Source organism: Cornus florida, unplaced genomic scaffold (assembly GCF_030987335.1).
Source record: "Cornus florida cultivar Cherokee Brave unplaced genomic scaffold, ASM3098733v1 CherokeeBrave_3.0.0_Hap2_Chr04, whole genome shotgun sequence".
Lineage (NCBI taxonomy): Eukaryota > Viridiplantae > Streptophyta > Magnoliopsida > Cornales > Cornaceae > Cornus > Cornus florida.
Window position 1 is genome coordinate 95,841,368 of NW_026775574.1, and position 23,251 is coordinate 95,864,618.

The 23,251-nt window shown below is 31.9% G+C and overlaps 3 protein-coding genes across 3 annotated transcripts; 1 reads left to right on the forward strand and 2 right to left on the reverse strand.

Moving 5' to 3' along the window:
- Nucleotides 1-466: 466 nt before the first annotated feature.
- Nucleotides 467-1,993, reverse strand: LOC132305418 (14.7 kDa heat shock protein-like). The gene is made up of 2 exons (XM_059803061.1): nt 1,810-1,993; nt 467-888 (listed from the first exon to the last, which is right to left on the reverse strand). Exons 1-2 carry the CDS (start codon nt 1,991-1,993, stop codon nt 467-469), a joined length of 606 nt encoding a protein of 201 aa, XP_059659044.1.
- Nucleotides 1,994-18,542: 16,549 nt separating this feature from the next.
- On the forward strand, nt 18,543-19,127 carry LOC132305419 (uncharacterized). The gene has a single exon (XM_059803062.1). It carries the CDS (start codon nt 18,543-18,545, stop codon nt 19,125-19,127), a length of 585 nt encoding a protein of 194 aa, XP_059659045.1.
- Nucleotides 19,128-20,859: 1,732 nt separating this feature from the next.
- On the reverse strand, nt 20,860-22,322 carry LOC132305420 (14.7 kDa heat shock protein-like). The gene is made up of 2 exons (XM_059803063.1): nt 22,139-22,322; nt 20,860-21,188 (listed from the first exon to the last, which is right to left on the reverse strand). The coding sequence occupies exons 1-2, from the start codon at nt 22,320-22,322 to the stop codon at nt 20,860-20,862; spliced, it is 513 nt and encodes a 170-aa protein (XP_059659046.1).
- Between the last annotated feature and the right edge of the window lie 929 nt (nt 22,323-23,251).

Here is a 23,251-nt window from a genome sequence, read left to right on the forward strand (position 1 = left end):
ACCAAAAAAAATGACCGAAAAAAAAAACCTAAGAGATCCATTGCACCATCGCCAACACCATTGCACCGTGGTCAACGGTGTTGGCTTTGCTATTGTTAGAAATAAGAGGGCTATATATAGGCACATATTGATATTGCCTTCCACTTTGCAATTCATTTAACCCTCTTTGGAACAAATTCTGAGAGTACTAAAGTATTCATATTGGTCATATATTGGTCATAAAAGACAGAAACTACCAAGTAGGTCTTTGTTATAGACTATGCATGATTTAAATCAATACGTGGACCACATAAATGCAAATTATGCAATGTACTAACCAATCGAATGTATTCTTTTTCTGTTTAAATAGAAAATACTAGTAGTAAAATAGGAAAAACTTCTAATTAATCCCAAAAACTCATTTCACTTTGACATGTTTTTGGTAAAATAAAAAAAGTATATTGATAAAAGAAAAAAAAAAAACAGATTAAAAACCATTATCAAAATAGCGCGACAGCCAATAGAACCCATAAAGACACAGTAAAATAGCGTTTGCCGTTTTATCAGGAGCTGGACGATTCACCTTGATGTTGATAATTTCTTCTCTCTTCGGAACCTTGATCCTGAGCACACCATGCTTGAACACAGCCGTGATATCTTCCACCTTGTAGCAGCCCTTAGGGATTTCGATGTTTCCATAGTACTTCCTCGGATGATACTTCCTCTCATGCTCCTTGTCCACCTCTTCCTCTCCGTTCACGTGCAGAGAGTTCCCATCAACCCACACCTTCAGCCCTTTTAATCCGATCCCCGGCATGTCCAACCTCATATACACTGCTTTCTCATGCTTCATCACCTTATGGGGGATGCATGACCCTTCTTTCAGGAATTGGTTCACCATAGAACAAGCTGAACAACTCAACCACAAATTATAAAAGCATCAAAACAAATGGGAAAATTAACTAATACTATGTTTGGTTAGTATACATGGAATTGGTGAATTGAATTGAAATTGAAATTGAAGGAAAATTATTAGGGCTGTTTCTATTACTCATATAGAATTTAAGTATTGGGTATTTTATTTGCAATTAAACTATATTCACCATGTCAATTTCGCATCTTAAATGCTCCAAAATAATCACAAGAGCAGTGCTATTCAACTCTATTTTCCCTCCTCCCCCCCCCTCCCCCCCTTAAATTGATGTGTATATAAATAAGAAATCAATATATTCACCAGCAAATAAGCTAAACAACACAATCACAAATTATAAAAACATCAAAACACACGGGAAAATTAATTAGTAGTATGTTTGTTTATTTATTTATGTTGGAATTGGAATTAGAATTTGTGTATCTTAAATATCCTAAAATCATCCATAAGAGCTAGGACTGACTTAAAAAATTATGAGAGGGAGTCCTCTAACAATAACCAGATAAAAAAAAAATCTAAACCATCACAATAAACAAATGAACTTTTAACTTCATTGATAATTTTACATTTACTTTTTTTATATTGAACATGTTGTATAATATCTATTCAACAACTCATGAATAATTTTGGTAAGGATATCAGTGTGTTATTCAACTCATAAATAGTATTCAAACAGAAAATTAATGACATCACAGCCGCTATTGTCAAAAATCGCAACATGTCAACATCAGTTAATTTTATTTTTCTCACTTTTACAATTTAACCCTAAAAATCCCAAATCCCTCACAATTTATGTCGAAGTTAAAGTAAGCTACTCAGAGCTAGTTGTATATCAATAAAAAAAAAAAAAAAAAACAAAAACAAAAAGAGAAACAATTGAGTGGTCTGTTTTTTATTACCTTCGCCATTAGGACACTGTTTGGAGTGGAAATCGACCATGCGATCAAAGTTTGAATCAGAACCTAAAAAATTGTAAGCGCTGAAGGACCGAGCGGAGGCAAACGGAGTGGCAATCCGCGGACGGACCACCTTCATGAGAGTGTGTGCTCTGGTGAGAGCTCTTGATGATGATAAAAACGCCATTGTTGGAGCTTTTCTTCTTTTTTTTGGGGGGTTTGTGTGTGTCTGTGATACCGTATAGATTTGTTTCTGTTCTTCTTTTTTTCAGGAACTTTGTTTCTTTTCTTTCTTTTCCGTCAAGTAAGTTAGCAATGATGCAATATGTGGTAAAAATATGGTGGTTCATAATTTAATAATATTATTAGGTTAATAAAATAAATTAAGAATCATTATGATAGTGAACTTTGGATATAATCAAACTTCCTGGTTTACGGTGGAATGTTTGGCTTCCTATATAAGGGTGGAATGTTTTTGTTTTTTTTGGGGAATGGTTAAGTAATTGTATTAATATATAAGGGTTAATTGTATTAATATATAAGGGTTAATTACAGTTACACCCCCTGAGCAAGATGAAGTCAGAAAATTTCAGCCAAACAAGTCCTTAAAAGATAGAAAAAGATGAAATTACCCTTGAATATTTAATTCATTTTAATAATAAAAATAAAAAATATATCTCAACTTGTAAAATGACAAATTTGTCCATACATATGTCTTGTCTAACCCAACGCCGACTTTTCCCCTCTCTCCACATTCGCTGCCATCATCTCTCCTCAACAATAGCCTCCGCCTCCACCCACCGCCACCATGTATCTCCATCCACTGTATCTCCCTTCAGCCATGATCGACGCCACTATCTCTCTACACCCACCACCACAGCTACTGCCACCATCTCGATCTCACCACCCACCTGTGATTACACAATATCACCATCTATCTTATCACCACCACCATGGTTGATCTGTACCCGCAGTGGCCCAATAAGCCGCTGTGAGAGTGAGGAGGAGGTTACTTGCAGATGGACAGTACGAGAAGGAAGTGGATCATGGCGGTACGAGTTGAAGTGGATTAAGTTTGTGGAATTTTGTGAAAGAATCCAAATTGATTTGTGGCTTGTGGAATGCGGTAGAGGTGGCCATGAGGGGTTGCTCATCTTCTTGTTGACCGACATTCATTTGTAAGATATTTTCTTATATTGTGTGGCCCACATGTTTTGGACATGTGATATATTTTATTAATTAGTGGTTAAGTAAATAGGTATCAGATTAATATTATATTATTTGGTCAACTTAAAAATTACCTCTATAGTAATTAATTATTGGAGAAATGTTTTCTTATTTATTCCTTACTTTGATGGAAAGTTGAATTAAAGTTACTAAAAAGGAAAACTGGTCCTCTCTCTACCTTTATAAAAGTGTATATATCCCATCAATTATGTACGCTAATGAAAACAACACGTATAATATTTATGTGTACAAAAGTTCAAGAGAGAGAAATCGGTTTCCACGCTTTGGCTATTGCAGTTTATCACGTTGTTCATTCCGCAAAAAGGATCTCGAAGTTGGACTTAATCTCTACGATATTTGCAATCACAAATTGAGGTATTTATATCAACGAGTATTTATTTATGCATTATAGACTATGTAAAAATAAGGGCAAATTTCTCAAAACCCCCAAAACTATCAATAAGTGATCATAAAATCTTAACCTGTTTCTAAAAACCCCAACACTATTATAAAGTTATCACATTGCCTCAATATCCGAGTCCGACCTGTTAACCGGGCTGTGAAATGACAAATTTAACCTTATCATTTAATGTTAAATTAAAAATAGAAAATTACCGGCAACAAGAATACAAAACCCCAACACTATTATTTTTTTCTTTTTCTTTTTTTCTTGTTTGTTTCTTCTCATCATCATCTCCGGCAACAAGAATATTACCGGCGATGAAGTTAATCGCCGCCGGCAGCGACCAAACCAGGTCGCTGTCGGCTTCCTCTCATTCCAGCGAGGTCACTGGACTGGTCGCTGCTTACCATTGCTTATTTCTCATCGGCGGCCCAAGGTTGTGCCCTTCTTCTACCGATCAACTAGGTTGCCAGAGCGCGACCTGGTGAGCACCATGGATGACGACCAGAAGCTTTTCAAAATTGAGAGAAGAATGATTCACCAATGAAAAGTGTACGCATTAACGTCATGAAGATTTGACGATGACACCATTGAAGCGCCGAATCTCGAAGTCACAGATATTAAGGAACTATCGAGAGATATGAAGAAAAACGAGTGAAAATGCTACACGATGACTCACCCACCTTTCTTTTCTTTCACTACCTCATCGTCTTCATCTTTCTTCTCAGGGAACCTAATTTAAATGAGAGAGAAACTTTACACTCTTCGTAAAAAAAAAAAAAAAAAGGCCCATTAGACTTGAATTTCAGAACATTCAATCACACGCAAGATTTGACCATTACTCCATCTCAAGCCCAATCTTCCTCCTCTGTTTCTCACTCCAACGTACCCATTCTCTCTCTAGAATATCAGGGAACCCAATTCTTCCAATTAAAGGCTCAGAAGTTACAACCGCAACATAGGTAGAGAAGAAACAGAGTATTGAGACCAGAACAATGGCTTCAAACACAGACACGATCATAAAGAGAGAGTCGTTGATGAACCCAATCTGAAAAGTCAGCCTCTTCCACCGAAACCCAGAACTCCTGAACCTCCATGTCCACGAACTCTTTTTCCCCAGTCTCTTGAAGCTGAACCACGGCTTCTTCTCCATCTCTCTATCTCTTTACTTTTTCTCTCTCTATATTTTGTGTTGGTGCAAATGTATGACACGCAGTTTGGTTTATTATACACAATACTGGAGCTGTCTTTGCTTTGATTTCTTCATTGATACCTGGTTTGGTCGCTGCCGGCGGCGATTTGCTTCATCGCCGGCAGTATTCTTGCTGCCGGAGATGATGATGAGAAGAAACAAAAAAGAAAAAAGAAAAAGAAAAAGAATAAGATATGGTATTTTTGTAATTTAAAAAATAATAATTTTTTATTTTTAATTTAACATTAAATGATAAGGTTAAATTTGTCATTTCACAGCCCGGTTAACGGGTCGGACTCGGATATTGAGGCAATGTGATAACTTTATAATAATGTTGGGGTTTTTAGAAACAGGTTGGGGTTTTATGATCACTTATTGATAGTTTTGGGGGTTTTGAGAAATTTGCCTTAAAAATAATGAAGTTTTAAGATCCTGAAATTCATGTTTATTTACAATGAATAGTTCACATGAATATATTAAAGTTTACATGTGGTATCAGAGCAAAAGGTTTAGGGACTTATTATTTTTCATTAATGTTGCATAAATAATATTTAATATATAACGATGATTGCATGATTGAATAATGTGTTGTTTTGAATCCGCATTATGGATATGTTTTGATCAGTATTTTTCGTGGGTTTGTTTGGATCAAGTTTTGTGCGTTGATTTTGGTTTCCATATATAGTTTTTGAATTTTATGTAATTGCATGAAAGTCAATTATTTAATGATGCATGTATGCACATGTATAATAAGATCAGGAAGTTTCCTTTTCGTACATGATTTTGAAAAGGAATATGTGTATTGTTATATATTACTTTTAATATAATTATGGATGAATTTTGTGGACACCAAAATAACTTGGGTATCTTGATTTTCGAGCCTGATTTAATTACTGAAAGTTTTAATGGCAGCTTGTTGCTATTTGAAAGAAACTCACTGTTTTACCAATTATTGTCCAATGATATGAATGATTTTATTTTTAATTATTTGAAAAATAAATAATAAATAATTAAATACATAAAGTATATATATTTATTTTATCAGAAATTAGATTTTCTAGAATAATGTGTGAGTCTAAAAATTTGACTTTATTGGACATGCAAATAAATTAGTGTTTAGTACCCAAACATATATACATGATGGAGAATCAAGTTTAAATTAATTCAATTATGATCTTCAAGTCTGAAAATAAAAATAATATATTTTATTATGTATATAAAGTAAAAGTATATTTTTATTGAATTTTTGAACTATTAAATTTCTGGGATCGAACCTACCTAAATTTGGATCATCAGTATGAGTATGTATGTATAATGTTAAATGGATAAATTAATGATGAATTAGTAAGTAGCTAATTTAATATTCATATTATGTGTGGGTTAGTTGCTACCAAAGTGGCATAACCATAATAATTGATGAATATTAATTTTACTAGTAAATATAATTAATGATTAATTAGTCACTAGCTAATTTAATATTCATATTATGTGAGGATTAGTTGCTACCAAAGTGGCCTAACCATAATGATTGATTAATATTAATTTTAGTAGTAAACATAATTAATGATGAATTAGTTACTAATTAATTTAATATTCATATTATGTAAAGTTTGGTAGCTACCAAAGTGGCCCAGCCATAATAGTTGATAGATATTAATTTTAGTGGTAGACATAATTGCAATATTTCATGAATTACGATACTTATGATTTATTGTGATATTCATGAATATTAACTTTATTTAATTATGAGAAATAATTCCTCAAAGGGAATTGATTATCAAATGATTAAATAAAAATTAAGGGGTTGTATGTTTTTTTAATTAGGTAAATATAGGATATCCAAAGGTAACTTATTTGTTTAATTAAATAATGTATCACCAATAAAGATATACATATAAATACATGTAAGCATCTTTATTACTATTTTATAGTTGCTGCCCAAAGGGATACTATAGTTATACATTGTATTTATATTTTTAAGTTATACATACGTGTTATTAACTCAAAGTATTATTGTTGTGAGCATTTTAACTTATTATGTTTGTTTTATTACATCCTTTAATTCGCATGGTACATCTGTTTTGATTCTCAATAGGACTAATTTCTCATAATGGAATGAGTAAATTAAGTTCAAAATTTAGATGTGTTAAATCTTGATTTAGTATTTTAAATTGAGAAACCGACTATTATTACTGATAAAGATAGTGAGGAAGAAAATATAAAGCTTGGGAGAGATTGAACCGATTAAGCATTATGGTTATGTAAATAATTGTTCCCCATAGTGATAGTGCTGAGGAATATTTGACTATAAGAATGTTTTCGTACTGTAGATAAATATCTAAAATGAAAATTATTAATTGATATCACTTCTATGCATTTTTGTTAGTACTCGTATCATGTATGAACTTAACTTTGAGATTACTAATATTGCTACAAAATTGAAAACCTTATGGATAATTGTTGATGAGAATTTTCTTATTCAATTTATTCTCAATTTTTTGTTCACTCAGTATGTGTCATTTCGAATTAACATTATTAAGACAAGTGAAAAGTGAAAGAATTGACCATTATGTTAATTTAGGAGGAGACAAGGCTTAAGCAGCAGGTAATCATTATATTCATCTTATGACTCAAGAAGTTAAAAAAAAAATTAGAAATAAATCTGAAATGGCATTAAGTGAGCAAATCCCAAAATTAAAAGATTTAGGTCAATCTACTAAAAGAAAGGAATATAATAATGTAAAAGTGTCATTTATGTATTAAACACTTTTAGAAAGATTACATGAAACGTAAAGATTGATTCGAAAAAAAAAAAAAAAAAAAAAAAAAAAAAAAAAAAAAAAAAAAAAAGGTCTTTTAACTTTTGTATATTTCGAATCATTTATTGATATTCCTTCTAATATATGATATGTTGACTTAAGTATTAATATTTATGCTTCTAACAGATGTAAGGATTTCTTATGGCCTAAACCACAAATTCAGATGAGAATTTCTTATTTATGAGAATTGGGAAAAAGTTTTGTTGAAACCATTGAGACATTTTGTTTAGTCTTAGATAATGGATTTTATTTAAATTGTTTTAAACTTTTTATATTTCTTCAATTTCTCTCAATTTGATTTTATTTTAAAACTTTATATTAATGATTTTTCCTTTTGATAATGATGTTTATTCAAGAAATTCTAGTTTGTGAGTTATTATATTATTGTTGATGATTTCTGTAAATTCAAACTTGATAGTTTATTTATTAAAACCCTTTTAACCTTGCATCATAATTTTAGAATTAAGTGTAACTCAATTAATGAAAATTTATTTATCTTGTGGCATAAAAGACTGGATAATATTCAGTGAAAGATTAGGAAAATTAGTAAATGATGTGATTCATTTGTATCTAAACTTTACAGATTTTGGTATGTCTGTGTAGATTGTAGTAAGGGTAAACAAACCAAACACACAAATAAGTGAGCCACAAGAAATGCAGAGTTTCTTGTAATTATTCATACAAACATTTGTAGACCATCTGATGTTTCATCTTTTAATGGAGAAAAGTATATTATTGCCTTTATAGTTGATTTTTTCACATTATGGATATATCTATTTATTACATGAAAAATCTCAAGTAGTGGGTACTCTTAAAGTATACATAAATAAGATTGAAAAATAACTAGATAGAAAAATGAAATCATAAGGTCGTATAAAGGTAGTGAATATTATGGAAAGTATGATGAAAAGGGTTAATACTCTAACCGTTTGCTAAACTCTTTGAAATGTATGGCATTTGTGCTCAATACACTGTGTTAGGCGTGCCATAACAGAAGCGTGTGGCTGAAAAGCGTAATCGTACTCCTATGAATATGGTTAGGAGTATGTTAAGTAATTCATTGTTATCCATAATATTGTGGATGTTAAGTAATCTAAAGGGTACATGTTTTAATATCCTAAACATAGTAAGATAATTATTGAAATTGGTAATGTTAGAATTATTGAGAATGGTGGAGTCAATGGGAGTGATAAAAATAAGAATGTGATCATTCAAAAAGTTAGGGTATAAATTCATTTACACATAACTTATAAGAAAATAATTATTCCTTCAGTTGTTGAACCGTATAATAACGAAGAACAATTAAATGATCAACAACTCCATGATAAGATTGTCACCAATGAATCGATTGTAGAAGAACCACAGAGAAATAACATTAAGAAGATCTCAAAAAGAAAGGAAATCTATTATTCCGGATGACTATGTGACATATCTGCAGGAATCTGATTTTGATAGTGAGATATATAAGGATCCGGTTACATATTCACAAGTCATTGACAATAATAATTTTACTAAATGGATTAGTGCCATAAATGAAGAGATTATAAATAAACCTTCTCTACAGTACTTAAGAATGATTCTCTTAAAATATTATGGCATTAGTAGCTTATTATGATTTAGAGTTATATCAAATGGATGTGAATACAACTCCTACGAATGAGAGTTTAGAAGAGGAAGTCCATATGGAACAACCTAAAGGCTTCACATTAGAGGGTAAAGAATTTACGGTCTGTAAACTTTAGATGCTAATATATGGATTTAAACAAACTTCCTAACAATGGTATATCAAGTTTAATGATACAATTATTTCTTTTGGTTTTAAGGAGAACACTTTTGATCAGTATATATATCAGAAGGTTAGTAGGAGTAAGTTTATATTTATGATTTTATATATTGATGATATTTTGTTTGCTAGTAGTGTTCTTAATTTATTATAAGAAACTAAAAGTTATCTCTAAGAATTTTGAAATGAAATATATAGATGAGGCATCCTACATAATAGGAATATAAATATTTTATAATAGATCACGTGAATTTTTTAAAATTGTCTCATAAAGTATATATTAAAAGAGTTCTTGAAGATTTGACTGAAGGAACAATATTATGAAAAAGTACAAAGTAATTTATTATTACTTTGTCTATTATGAATTTTTTTTTTTTTTTTTTTTTTTTTTTTTTTTTTTTTGTAGCATGCTTTGAGATTACAATTTATTGCAGAATTTATTTCAGGACTTGGAGTTATAGGTACTATTTTTAGATTGTTGAAAATTTATGCTGCAATTGTTGATCTTGTTGTATGAAAAATGATAAGTACTCTAAAGTTGAAATATTTTATCATTAAAGAAGATATTTAGAAATAACTAATGTCTATAAAACATATAAATACACAATTTATGATTTCAATCCATTAACGAATGAACTACCACCCAAGACATTCATGAAACATGTTGAAAGAATGGGTCTTGAATGTAGTCAATGATGATTATTTTTTAATTGTGGATTGCTTAACAGTGTTTATATATATTTGACATTTTGTACTGATTAAATGTGTTTATGATATTTCCTATTAATTAATGTACATGTACGTATTGCTTTAATAAATGGTAATATGAATAGTCTTGGAAAAGACATTATTGTTAAATCATTACTGATATTTCTCATTTATAGACTATGTTAAATAAATTACTAGTGTTGTGGTACGTGGAAGGGACTGTGTCATTTAAGGATATATAACCGCCATAACTTGCATTGGTAGTTTATTTATCATGATATTTATGATAATCAATTTAATGAGTCAATCTAATTTATGGTGCATGATGAGCGCTGAAAAGTACACTTTTAAACTCCTTAAGCTTGAGTATTCTAGGACATTTATCTATCTTATTTTCCTATTTTAGTACTTATTTGTATTTTTGTCTATTTCAGGTCAATAATGTTAAAATGGGCCAAAAATGGTTTCTTAAGGCCTTTTTGGAGTCAAACTAACTCTTAGTGAGGATCCGGAGCAAAAGGAGACTGATTTGGAGCAAAAAGAGACTGATCCTGAAAAGCTGCCAAGTGAGATCGATCATGAGATCGATCGCAGAAAGTGAGACTGATCAAAGTTGGATCGATCGAAAATCAAAGTTAGATCGATCGAACTTTTCTCTAATTGATCGAACTTTTTCTCTGATCGATCGAACTTTTGCTGGCAGCGAGCTGTCTTATTCCCGTGCGCGCGAATTCTATCTACCAAAAAGTTGCGGGATTAGATATTTTTGGAGTTATATTCCTGACTTAGTGACTAAGAAAATGACCTTCTATATAAAGGGAAGTGACCCATTTTGTAAAAGAGCTTTTATCATTTTTATTTTTTTACATTGTAATTTATTATTTATCTTTCTAGCAAAGTTAGAGATTAGGGTTAGAAGAAAAGAGGGAAGTGGAGGCACATCTCAAGATCCATCTCTAGACCACTCTCTCTCTCCATCTCTAGAGCTTCAAAGAAGAAGAAGAAGATGGAACCATATTTGGAGCTTGATTTCAGAACCACATTTACCTCCTCCGTGATTGGCTAGATCTACACTTAGGGCTTGGATGAGCCCTAAGTCTTGTGTAATCTAAACCCTTGTATTTCTACTTTTGGGGATTTATATATATATTGTTGTGATTAGTGCTCTAACCTTGTGAATTTGATGCATCTTGGTATATTTCTATGATTTTTATGGTCTAATTCTTCCTATTAATTCTCTAGTTTATTTACATGTCTATGTGTGATTAAATTAGGAATTATGTCTCACGTGATTCATATGGTTTAATTCTTCCTATTGATTCTGTATTTTAATTACATGTTGTCTTATGTGTGATTAATTGGGGAATTGATCTCTATACTAGATTCTCTATATTGGTTGCATGTCTATGTGTGATTAATTAAGGATTTAGTGATGGCTAAACATGGGTTTTCATTGAATAGGTTTGTCAATTAATTTGATGGTTTATGCTTATGTTTGATGAGTTATTCTACAATTTAATTCATGCTTGTAGGTAGGTAGACAATATATGCTTGCTTAAATATTCCATGGCTTATTATTGCAAATTCCATGATTCTCTAAATTGATGTGTGCTACAATTGTTGCTACCTAAATGGGTCATGCTTAAAATTGATGGGTTGTTCTACACTTAGTTTAGGTAGACAATTCATACATAAATTAGATGGTCCATGCTTAATATTGCAATTGGTAGTCGCATTTTGTTCACAACAATGTATTCCCCATTAATGGAAAGCAAGTAGTTAATTACATAAGCTTAGTGGTGATTCCAACACCCTAAGTACTCTCTTCATATCTCTTAAATCTCTATTTCTCATTAGTTTACTTTACTTGCTTTTTAATTTCATTGCACCTTAGTGTAATCAAACCAATATCTCTCTTTGCAATCTTTTGGTACGCTAGAGTTGAAGTTAAATTCCAACACGAATAATCCCTTGGGACGATCCCTACTCATTCTTACTACGTTAGTAGTAGTGTTGGTAGTGGTTTTTATAAATTTAAATTTAACCTAAAAGGCTTTTCTTGAACCGCACATTCACTATATTATTTTGGCGTTCACAAGCGGCCTTGTCAGTGCACACTAATGACTATTTTACTAAACCACTACCGAAGTTTTCATATGGGCCAAATGGGAGATTATAAGATATTTTCTTATATTGTGTGGCCCACATGTTTTGGACATATGATATATTTTATTAATTAGTGGTTAAGTAAATAGGTATCAGATTAATATTATATTATTTAGTCAACTTATAAATTACCTCTATGGTAATTAATTATTGAGAAGTGGTTTTCTATTTATTTTTTACTTTGATGGAAAGTGGAATTAAGGTTACTAAAAAGGAAAACTGGTCCTCTCTCTACCTTTATAAAAGTGCATATATCCCATCAATTATGTATGCTAATGAAAACAACACGTATAATATTTATGTGTGCAAAAGGCCAAGAGAGAGAAATCAGTTTCCACGCTTTGGCTATTGCAGTTTATCACGTTGTTCGTTCCGCAGAAAGGATCTCGAAGTTGGACCTAATCTCTACGATATTTGCAATCACAGATCGAAGTATTTATATCTAACTAGTATTTATTTATGCATTATAGACTATGTGAAAATAATGAAGTTTTAAGATCCTATAATTCATGTTTATTTGTGATGAATAGTTTGCACGAATAAATTAAAGTTTACATCATTTTGTAGGTATATTTGTGTATTTTAATTCTCTCTTTCAATCGGGTTTTTGTATAGAAAGAAAAAAGGGTTTGATTTAGAAAAGAAACCCTTATTTGTGTTGTATATTTGAGCATTAATTCTGTGATTGCAAACGGGTTTTTGAAGAGGAAAAAAAATGGATTTTGATTTAGAAAATGAGATTTATAGAATTTGGTATGTTTTCTGTATATATATATATATTTTGGAAGTCAATCAATATACATATATTCTTCAGTAATCATACAAACATATATACAATCAATATAAATATATACAGACACACACATCTTGAATTTGATGATTTATGTTCATCGGTGAAGTGATTGTGGTGGTGGGTGGGTGGAAGGTTGGAAATGTTATTTCAGTATTTAAATAGGTCAATTAACAGTAAAAGGGCAATGAAGTCAATTCATCATATGTCAGATGTGATAGGAATGCCTTTGTTAATTTTATCAAATGTGAGGGGGTGTGATTGTTCAAAAAGGGTTTAAGTTTCATCTGACTGTCAATAGAATAAACATTAGGGAGGTGTGAGTGTAATGAACCCAATATATAACGTATGTACAGTGGTCTATGAGAGCAATAACATGGCAACAAACAAGCCCAACAACAAAAAGCCCAACAACATCTGGCGGCAGTGATCATCATTATGGTATAAGAAGAGACCCATGAATAACTATGGATAACAAATATGGATTTGTTAGCTATCGATGTTCATTGCAATTCCGGTGACAACCTACAGTGGCGCTCAGGGTAAATTATTCAATGTTTCGTAATTTCACTTATTTTTGGACATTTTTACCGTTTTGTCAATAAATTATTTGCTGTCATTTCATATATTAGAAGGGCATAATGGTGGGAAAATCCGTTACATAAACCAAAACTTCAACAGAAGTAAGTGAGATTTCATGAACACTTTAGTGCAAACCGTAGTTGACATTGTTACCCCACGCTTACATATTTTAGGTAGTACACCAAAACTGTTAGGTGGTGACTCCAAAGACGAATTCCATTTGGAACTTGGCTTGTGAATTCGATTTGATTATATTTCACTTCTTCCTCGAAGAAAGATGATCCAACAATTTCCAATTGGTCTTTGCTGATCGGATTATCGTAATATAGAAAACGAAACTCCAAATATTTGATATATTTGTTCTAACGGTGCAGGATCACACTGTGATCACTGTGGTCGTCCTGCATCACAACTAATTGAAAGGATATCTATTTTAATAGAAAGACCAAAAATTTATAAAGACATTATGGCATATCAGTCGAGGTGAAGTCGGGATGCTATAGAGGTCTATATTGAAATAAGTTACGATTTTTTTATTATTATTTATTTTTACTTATATATTTTTTATTCACAACAAGGAAACACAAAAAATAAATAAATAGCTAAGAGACAAATTATCTACTTGGTTTGTAACTTTGAAAACAGGTCTCAACTACTCATAAAACTGTTTCTAGATAATTATAGAATACTTTCCCTGAAAATATTCATTTTTATAATTGAGTTTTAGAAGATAGTTTTCATATAATTTTCAGATTGTTAATTTTAAAAAATAAAAAATAAATTTTTTTTTCGGAATTACAAACCAAATAGATCCTCAGGATGTCGCATTGATGCAATTGAGATTATTGGTAGGATGAAATATTGTTATTTCAAACCCTCTCTTGAGACACCAAAAATATTGAATATTTCTCGATATTTATGATATTCATTACTAAATTCTTTCCCCAAGTTCATCGTAAGAATTTCACACTTTTGTGGTACGAATTTCACCACTAGTTGAAGTATAACCTTGCTTGTAATTTGGATTTCTATCACCATAAATGAGAATTTACTACGAATTTCACCACTAGCCAGCTGAAGTATAACTTTGCTTGTAATTTGGATTTCTATCACTATAAATGAGAATTTTACTATGAATTTCACTGCTAAAAATGGTTGAAATTTAACTAACCATTAGAGTGGTGGATTTTCAAATTCAAATTACAAACAATAATGTTATGAATTTATTAAGTGGCGCTTAACGTTTCTAAAGATACTCAAATTGGGTTTGGCGAGCACGAATGGGTCGTGCTTGACAAGGAGAGTGAGGAAGATTCTCATGGTGCGAGAAAGGTTCCTCAGTTGCTAGCTCAACTGTATTGAGCAAAACTGATAAAGGAACCTAGTTGTCAAAACAAGTATATTGATGAATGGTGCAACAATGTCAAAGAATGGATTAATGACACATTAACACCATTATCTGAAATTGGTAGAGGCATAACTGGACCATTGGAAGGATGAAATTGAGCATCTCCGTATGGAAGAACATTTTCATAAAAAAAAACATCTCTAGAGGTATCAAATTGTTGTCTTTGTGGGGAGAGGTTATGACCAAAACAGAGACAACTTAATACTCGAAGACGAGAGTATAAAGGAGGTGCTCCAAGTAACACCTCATATGGAGTTTTTCCAGAAGAAAGTCAGATTGGACCTTAAAGATAGATACAAGGGCAACTCTAGTTCAATTGTAAGGGGATGAATCTTTGCCTGTCAAAGACATCTAATTTGGTCAAGCTTTGGGCCTGTTTGATATTGCTCAACATTAAACACAGAAGAGGTAAGCAAAATTTTAAAATTAGCGTGTTTAATAGCATTTAGGTTATTACTTAAAATGTTATGCAGTAGCTTAAAACAAGCTAAAATTTTAAGTCAAGGAGCTTACTTAACACTTATTGCAGAAGAGATTTTAGGTTTAAAAATATTTTGTTAATGATAATGTTACCCTCAAATATTATACTTTTAGATTCCCCATCACTTTTTCAACTTTTGAAATAAAATGTATTGATAGACTTTCTATTTCAACTTTTCCTTTCTATTCTCTTCCAATGGATGGATTTTTTTTTTTTTTTATAAAAAAATTTACTCCAATTTCTCAAAGATTTCATTGTACTTTTCTTCTCAAATAATGTAATTAAATATAAATAATATTCAACAATATATATATATATATATATATAAACGATATGGTTCATTCAAGTTTATAATCAACAATAATGTAATGAAACCCTCACACCATTGTTATGATGCAAATCTACTATAAAAATAAAAATCGAATGATTTGTGCGTGAATTCTAATCTCATTCTCATAAATATTTTATTTTAATAAGTTATTCATTTTATATGTTAATTTTGAAATTTTTATAATCAGTTTTGACATTAATATCCATTGTTAAATTGATATATTTCTTTGGTGAAATTCATTATTTTATATATATGTTTATATTTTAATATATTATCTTTTATAATAATATTATGTGAAGAAGATATTCAAGGCAAAAATATAATATATATATATATATATATATAACATTCAGATTTTAGCTTTTGCATTTAACAAACAATCTTAATGAATACGGTGTCTAAAATTAATACAATATTAAACAAGTTAACAAATTAATATATTCAGCACTTAAACTTCAGTACTTGAAATGCTGAATTTTCAGTTTTATCAAGTAACACCTTAATCTAGTTATCAAACACCACAGTAAATGTCAACATCAAATAAATCACTTACATTGGGAAAAAATAAAAAGAATAAGTAGGAAAGTAAAAACATCAAGATACCTACATTTAAAGAACCTGAATCATCTCCTATGTCATTCCATAATATGGATCATGATTGTCAAAATCCCAATTTCGAGTAGTAGAATTGCACAATTTTACGATTCAAAATCCAAAATCGATCCAAATCTTAGCAAAATCGTTCATTTAGTAGAATCGTACAATTCCACACTATTCTACCGATTCTACAAAATTTGTTGTTTGAGCCTTTATTTTTGGGCTGGTTCCTTTATTTTTGGGTTGGTTTTTTCTAGCCTACAAAATAAAATAGGCTTGGCCCAAGTATAGTATACAAAATTAAATATTTATTCTATAAAATATAAATTATTTTTCATTAGTGGCAGAAAAATAAATATATATATATATGTGTGTGTATATATCAATTATTTTTACCATGTAGGTCGATGTTCCATAATATATTTTTGTGTTTAATTATAAAAAATTGAAATGATCAATTATATCTCAAGGATGCATACAAATGGCTAACAGGTTAGGATTGGCAGAAAGAGAAATATATATTACACACAAGCTCCTTTTCACTGCTGCTATTTACTTCCTCTGGCAAGAGAGGAATGCTCTAGCCCCTCCTCAGCACATTATTTCACAGCTCATTCCTCTAGCCCCTCCTCAGCACATTATTTCACAGCTCAAGTCAAGCACCAGGGCAAGACTTGCTACAATCAAGCTAAGAAAAGCTTCAGACTTGAGGATCATTTCAAAGGAGCATGATCTTCACAATCTCTTTGTTTAAGCCTGCAGCAGCTCAAGTGGAAATAACTGGTTATTGTCTTGAGTATTATATGCCTTTTCACATTGATCATACTCTCACATTGATCACACTCACAGATTGGTCTTGGTCATGATATCTCTTCTACTGGATCTTTACATGTTTCTTGTTGCTGTAATCAAAGCCTTGCTGATACTGGATTGCGTGTCTTCCTCATAATTTGCTAGGATTAATGATTTGAACACAGTCCTCTGGTAGTCATTTTGTTGTTTGGGTGGAATTAGGCTTCTGTTTCATAGCCTCTGCGAAGGCAGTTTGTTGATGTGGTTGTTTGCTTCTATCTTTTCCCCCTTTTGTTAGTCTCTAATTGTATTGTGTATCCCCAGTTTGGGGCCCAATGTACATTCTCTTTTATCATCTATACACAAACTTACCTTTAAAAAAATAAAAAATAAAATAAAATAAAATGTGCTACTATATATAAAAGCATAAATCTAGATCAATATGATTTTGATTCTGATTCAATTGATTTGACGCCTTCTCTACATAAAGAGTTTCATTGGTTTGAGCCTAATTTTCTAAACAACGTTAATATAATATTTTAGTTCGGATCAAATTGGATCGACATTATCAAACCTTATCCATTTTATATGGATATAATATTTTCAATAGATTGGATTCAAGCTTGTACGCATTTAACAATATACATTGAATATTAACTATGTGTCTATGTTTGACAATATACATAGAATTAGTGTCTTAAAATTATAACTGCAGAAAAATTAGGTTAATTTACTCGTTATTCGTATAAAATTTAAGTATTAGGAAATTTTATTCGGTATTAAAATTCACTATGTAAATTTTGCAGCTTCAATGTTCAAAAATTATCCACAAGGGCAGTGTAATTCAACTCAGTAATATGTGTGTGTCTCTCATATTTTTGCCCTCTCTTTTGCTTTATTGCTCAAATTGATGCGTGTATATATATAAGAAATCAATTCACCAACAAACAAATTGAACAAGTCAACCACAAAGTTATAAAATCATTAAAACAGAGAAGAGTTATTGTTCTATCGGAGTTAAATGGACTCTTTAAAATAGGTGTGCGACATTATTAGTTTGATACATTATACGGACACTTTTAGTTAGACATAAAAGATACGTGAAAGATACATACTACACGGATAAGGATATGAAATATGTGATACTTTTAATTATTATATGAAAGATGTTTTTCTGTGCATCCAACAAGGTCCGATAAATTAGACATAAAACACTAAATGAGTCTCACTTGAAACATATCTAAAAATAGCTAGTGTTTTGGGTCTAACATCATCACTAAGATGAGTTCAACAGAACTGTCCTCCTTTATATCCAATTCAGTGTGGCAATTCCCACCAACCATCACCAATTTACTCCCACTACTGCAGGCCAACAATGTTAATTGCCATGCCCAAACAAGGAAGACAAAGTTGTCTGGTTACCCTCACCTACTGGAACATTGTCAATTGCAAAGACAATGAAGCACTACAACAGCCACCTTCCTAACCTGCCTTGGACACACTTAGTTTGGTCCAAAAATTCAATACCTCAGCTCTCATTCACTCTGTGGGTAGCCATACAACAGAAGCTCCCAACCCTCAATAGAAGGTGCACAACTCACGTCAATGCCACACTATGCACCCTCTGTAACTCCCAATTGCAGAACCACAACCACCTGTTCTTCGAATGTGACTACACAGAACCCTTATGGACATTTCTCCAAGCAAGATGTGGGTTCCACATCAAACCATCCTCTTGGCCTTACCTTATCAACTGGGCATCACAACATTGGCGTAGCAATTCAGGATTCTACAACAGCTCAACCTCAAAACTCGCTCTGGCTGCACTTGTCTACAATATTTGGATGGAGCGAAATAGAAGGATCTTTCAGAGGAAGTATCTGTCCCAAAACTCTTTGCTTCATCAAACAATGGACATGATCAGGCTGAAATTCATATCCACAACACTCACTGATTCGCCAACTGTAAGGCGCATTATCGAGGAATGGGACCTGCCATCTTCAGTGATCCGTCCGCCGGCCAAACTACCTGACCGGAAATGAAGGGGAGTGTGGGAGAAGATCTTTCTCCATGTTCACTGCATTGTGTTTCAACCTGTAACGGTTCTCTTTGTTTCATTTTGGGCTGTCTTGGCGTTGGGCCTGTTTCTTTTGGGCTGTTTCATGCTTGGTTACACTGGGCTAACTTACAATGTACATATTTCTCATCAATAAATTTATCTTTACCTTTCAGAAAAACAAAAACATCACTAGGATGAGCCTCACCCCAATGGAATGGCAATCTGACCCCTTCCCATCTCTATGGACCTTTGGTGTACCCTTTTCATGTATAGCTTGGTCTGGGTTTGAACTACACATTCTTATGCAAGCTAAATTCATTAATTACCACCAAACTTTTATTTTTTATTTTTTATATATATATATAAATATTGTTGACGATAGTAGTATCAATCTCTTAAAACACCCCATAATTTACTACCGGACACATGTAGTCCCCCGTCCCACATGCACCGGGCAATTATGAAAAAATGCCTGGATGGCCCTCCCTGTAACTAGACCACCCAAAATATAAGACCATGCTCAAATATGCAAGAACCTGCCTGAAAAATCAGAGGATTCATTCTATTTCTCATCATACTATCAAATTTAAATCTCTAATAATCTCCCTTCAACAGAGGATCTCTCTCTTTCTCATCAACCATAATAATAGTAGTAAATTTTCTAGGATAAAGAAAATAACATAAGACCTAGCTGTTTCTCTCTCAATGAACTTTTGATTCCTTAATCTTGAGCATTTAACCCGAAAAGGGTTCAAGTTCAACTAACCAACCAAGGAAGCAAAGGAGGTGGTGCAAATCCGAAATTTATTGGTGGGTTTTGTTGGTCACGGTGTACCCGTTTCTTTTTCTCTTCTACCACTAGTTCAAAAGCTCAAAGGTTGGAGATGAAAATGGAGGTAATTGGTTGAGGCAAAAATAACACACGTGTAAAACAAACTTGAGAATGAGGTGAAAATGGTGGTAATTGGTTGAGGCAAAAATAACACACGTGTAAAACAAACTTGAGAATGTCATGAATAACGATAATGCACCAAAGTGACAAAATGCAAGTATCTTGAACTATTATCGAACGCCTATCCAACCTGGCCCCTCTTAACCCAAAAATGATAAATGTGATAAAATAAATATAAAAAATATACAAAAAAGGACCTGGTCCTCACAAACGTGAAAGAAATAAAATACAAAAATCAAGAGAAAGTTCCATTACACAATGCCAACACCATATATTACACCGTGGTCAACGTTGTTGGCTTTGTTCTTGTTAGAAATAAGAGGGCTAGATATGCACATAAGGATATTGCCTTCCACTTTGCAATTCATTTAACCCCCTTAGGAACAAATTCTGAGAGTACTTAAGTATTCATATTGGTCATAAAGGACAGAAGTAGGTCTTTGTTATGTACTATGCATGATTTAAATCAATACGTGTACCACATAAATGCAAATTATGCAATGTACTAACCAATCGAATGTATTCTTCTTCTGTTTAGAAAATAGGAAAAACTTCTCATTAATCCCAAAAACTCATTTCACTTTGACATGTTTTTGGTAAAATAAAAAAGGTATATTGATAAAAAATAAAAAATAATAAAATAATAAAATAATAAAAAAAAAAGATTAAAAACCATTACCAAAATAGAGCACCAGCAAATAGAACCCAAAAAGACACAGGAAAATAGCTTTTGCCTCACTGATTTTATCAGGAGCTGGACAATTCACCTTGATGTTGATAATTCTTCTCTCTTCGGAACCTTGATCCTGAGCACACCATGCTTGAACACCGCCGTGATATCTTCCACCTTGTAGCAGCCCTTAGGGATTTCGATGTTTCCATAATACTTCCTCGGTTGATACTTCCTCTCATGCTCCTTGTCCACCTCTTCCTCTCCATTCACGTGCAGAGAGTTTCCATCAACCCACACCTTCAGCCCTTTTAATCCGATCCCCGGCATGTCCAACCTCATATACACTGCTTTCTCATGCTTCATCACCTTATGGGGGATGCATGACCCTTCTTTCAGGAATTGGTTCACCATAGAACAAGCTGAACAACTCGACCACAAATTATAAAAGCATCAAAACAAATGGAAATATTAACTAATACTATGTTTGGTAGTATACATGGAATTGGTGAATCGAATTGAAATTGAAATTGAAAGAAAATCAGGGCTGTTGCTATTGCTCATATAGAATTTAAGTATTGAGTATTTTATTTACAATCAAAATTAATTCACCAAGTCAATTTTGCATCTTAAATGCTCCAAAATTATCCACAACTCTAATTCACCCCCCCCAAAGTGATGTGTATATAAACAAGCTAAACAACACAACCACAAATTACAAAAGCATCAAAACACACCGGGAAAATTAATCAATGGTATGTTTATTTATTTATGTTGGAATTAGAATTTGTGTATCTTAAATATCCCAGCAAATAAGCTAAACAACACAACCACAAATTACAAAAGCATCAAAACACACCGGGAAAATTAATCAATGGTATGTTTATTTATTTATGTTGGAATTAGAATTTGTGTATCTTAAATATCCTAAAATCATCCATAAGAGCTGGGGACGGACTTAAAATATAATGAGAGGGAGTCCTCTAACAATAACAAGATTAAAAAAAAAAAAAAAAATTATACCATTACAATAAACAAATGAACTTTTAACTTCATTGATAATTTCATTGAGTACATTTACTTTTCATACATTGAAAATGTTGTATAATATCTATTCAACTCATGAATTATTTTGATAAGAATATCAGTGTGCTATTCAACTCATAAATAGTATTCAAACAGAAAATTAATGATATCACACGTCAACATCAGTTAATTTTATTTTTTTAGCCTTTTACAATTTAACCCTTAAAATCCCAATTTATGTCGAAGTTAAATTAAGCTACTCAGAGCTAGTTGTATATCAATAAAATCACCCTAACACATCAAAAAAACGTAAACAGAAACAATTGAGTGATCTGTTTTATATTACCTTCGCCATTAGGATACTGTTTGGAGTGGAAATCGACCATGCGATCAAAGTTTGAATCAGAACCTAAAATATTGTAAGTGCTGAAGGACCGTGCGGAGGCAAACGGAGCGGCAATCCGCGGACGGAGGACGTTCATGAGGGTGTGTGCTCTGGTGAGAGCTCTTGATGATGATAAAAACGCCATTGTTGGAGCTTTTCAGCTTTTTTGGGGGGTTTGTGTGTGCGTGTATTTGTGTGTGTGAGAGAGAGACCGTATAGATTTGTTTCTTTTCTTCTTTTTTTGTCGGAATTTTGTTTCTTTTATTTTCCATCAAGTAAGTTAGTAATGATGCAATATTTGGTAAAAATATGGTGGTTCGTAATTTAATAATATTATTAGGTTAATAAAATAAATTAAGAATCATTGTGATAGTGAACTTTCGATATATAATCAAACTTCCTGATTTACGGTGGAATGTTTGGCTTCCTATTTAAGGGTGCAATGTTTGGCCTGTGTGTTTGTTGGATGTAATTTCCAAATATTTGAATTAATGTAATTTGCTATTTTGATTTTTTTTCTTTCCTAAAAAAGGTTAAAATTTTACTTATTTCTTAATATTTGTCAATATTACACATTTTACACATAAATAATTCTACATTTCATAATTTTATTTACTTTTGGACTTTTTTTATTTTTTATTTATTTATTTTTTTTATCATTTTGCCCATAAATTAGTTGCTCCCATTGCCGATATTAGAAAGGCAAAATGACGAAAAAAATCTGTTACATGAACCAAAATTTCAACATAGGTAAGTGAGATTCCTCGACCGCTTTAGTGCAACCATAGTTGACAGTGTTACCTCACTCTTAAATATTTAAGGTAGCACACCAAAGCTGTTAGGTGGTGACTTGGAAGACGAATTCCATTGGAACTTGGCTTGTGACTCGATTTGATTATATTTCTCTTCTTATTCGGAGAAGGATGATCAAATAATTTTCAATCATGGTCTTTGTAGATCGGATCATCATAATATAGAAAATGAAACTCTAAATATTTTATATATTTGTTCTAGGGTTGCAGGGTCACACTGTGATCACTGTAGTCGTGCTGCTTCACAACTGATTGAAAGGAT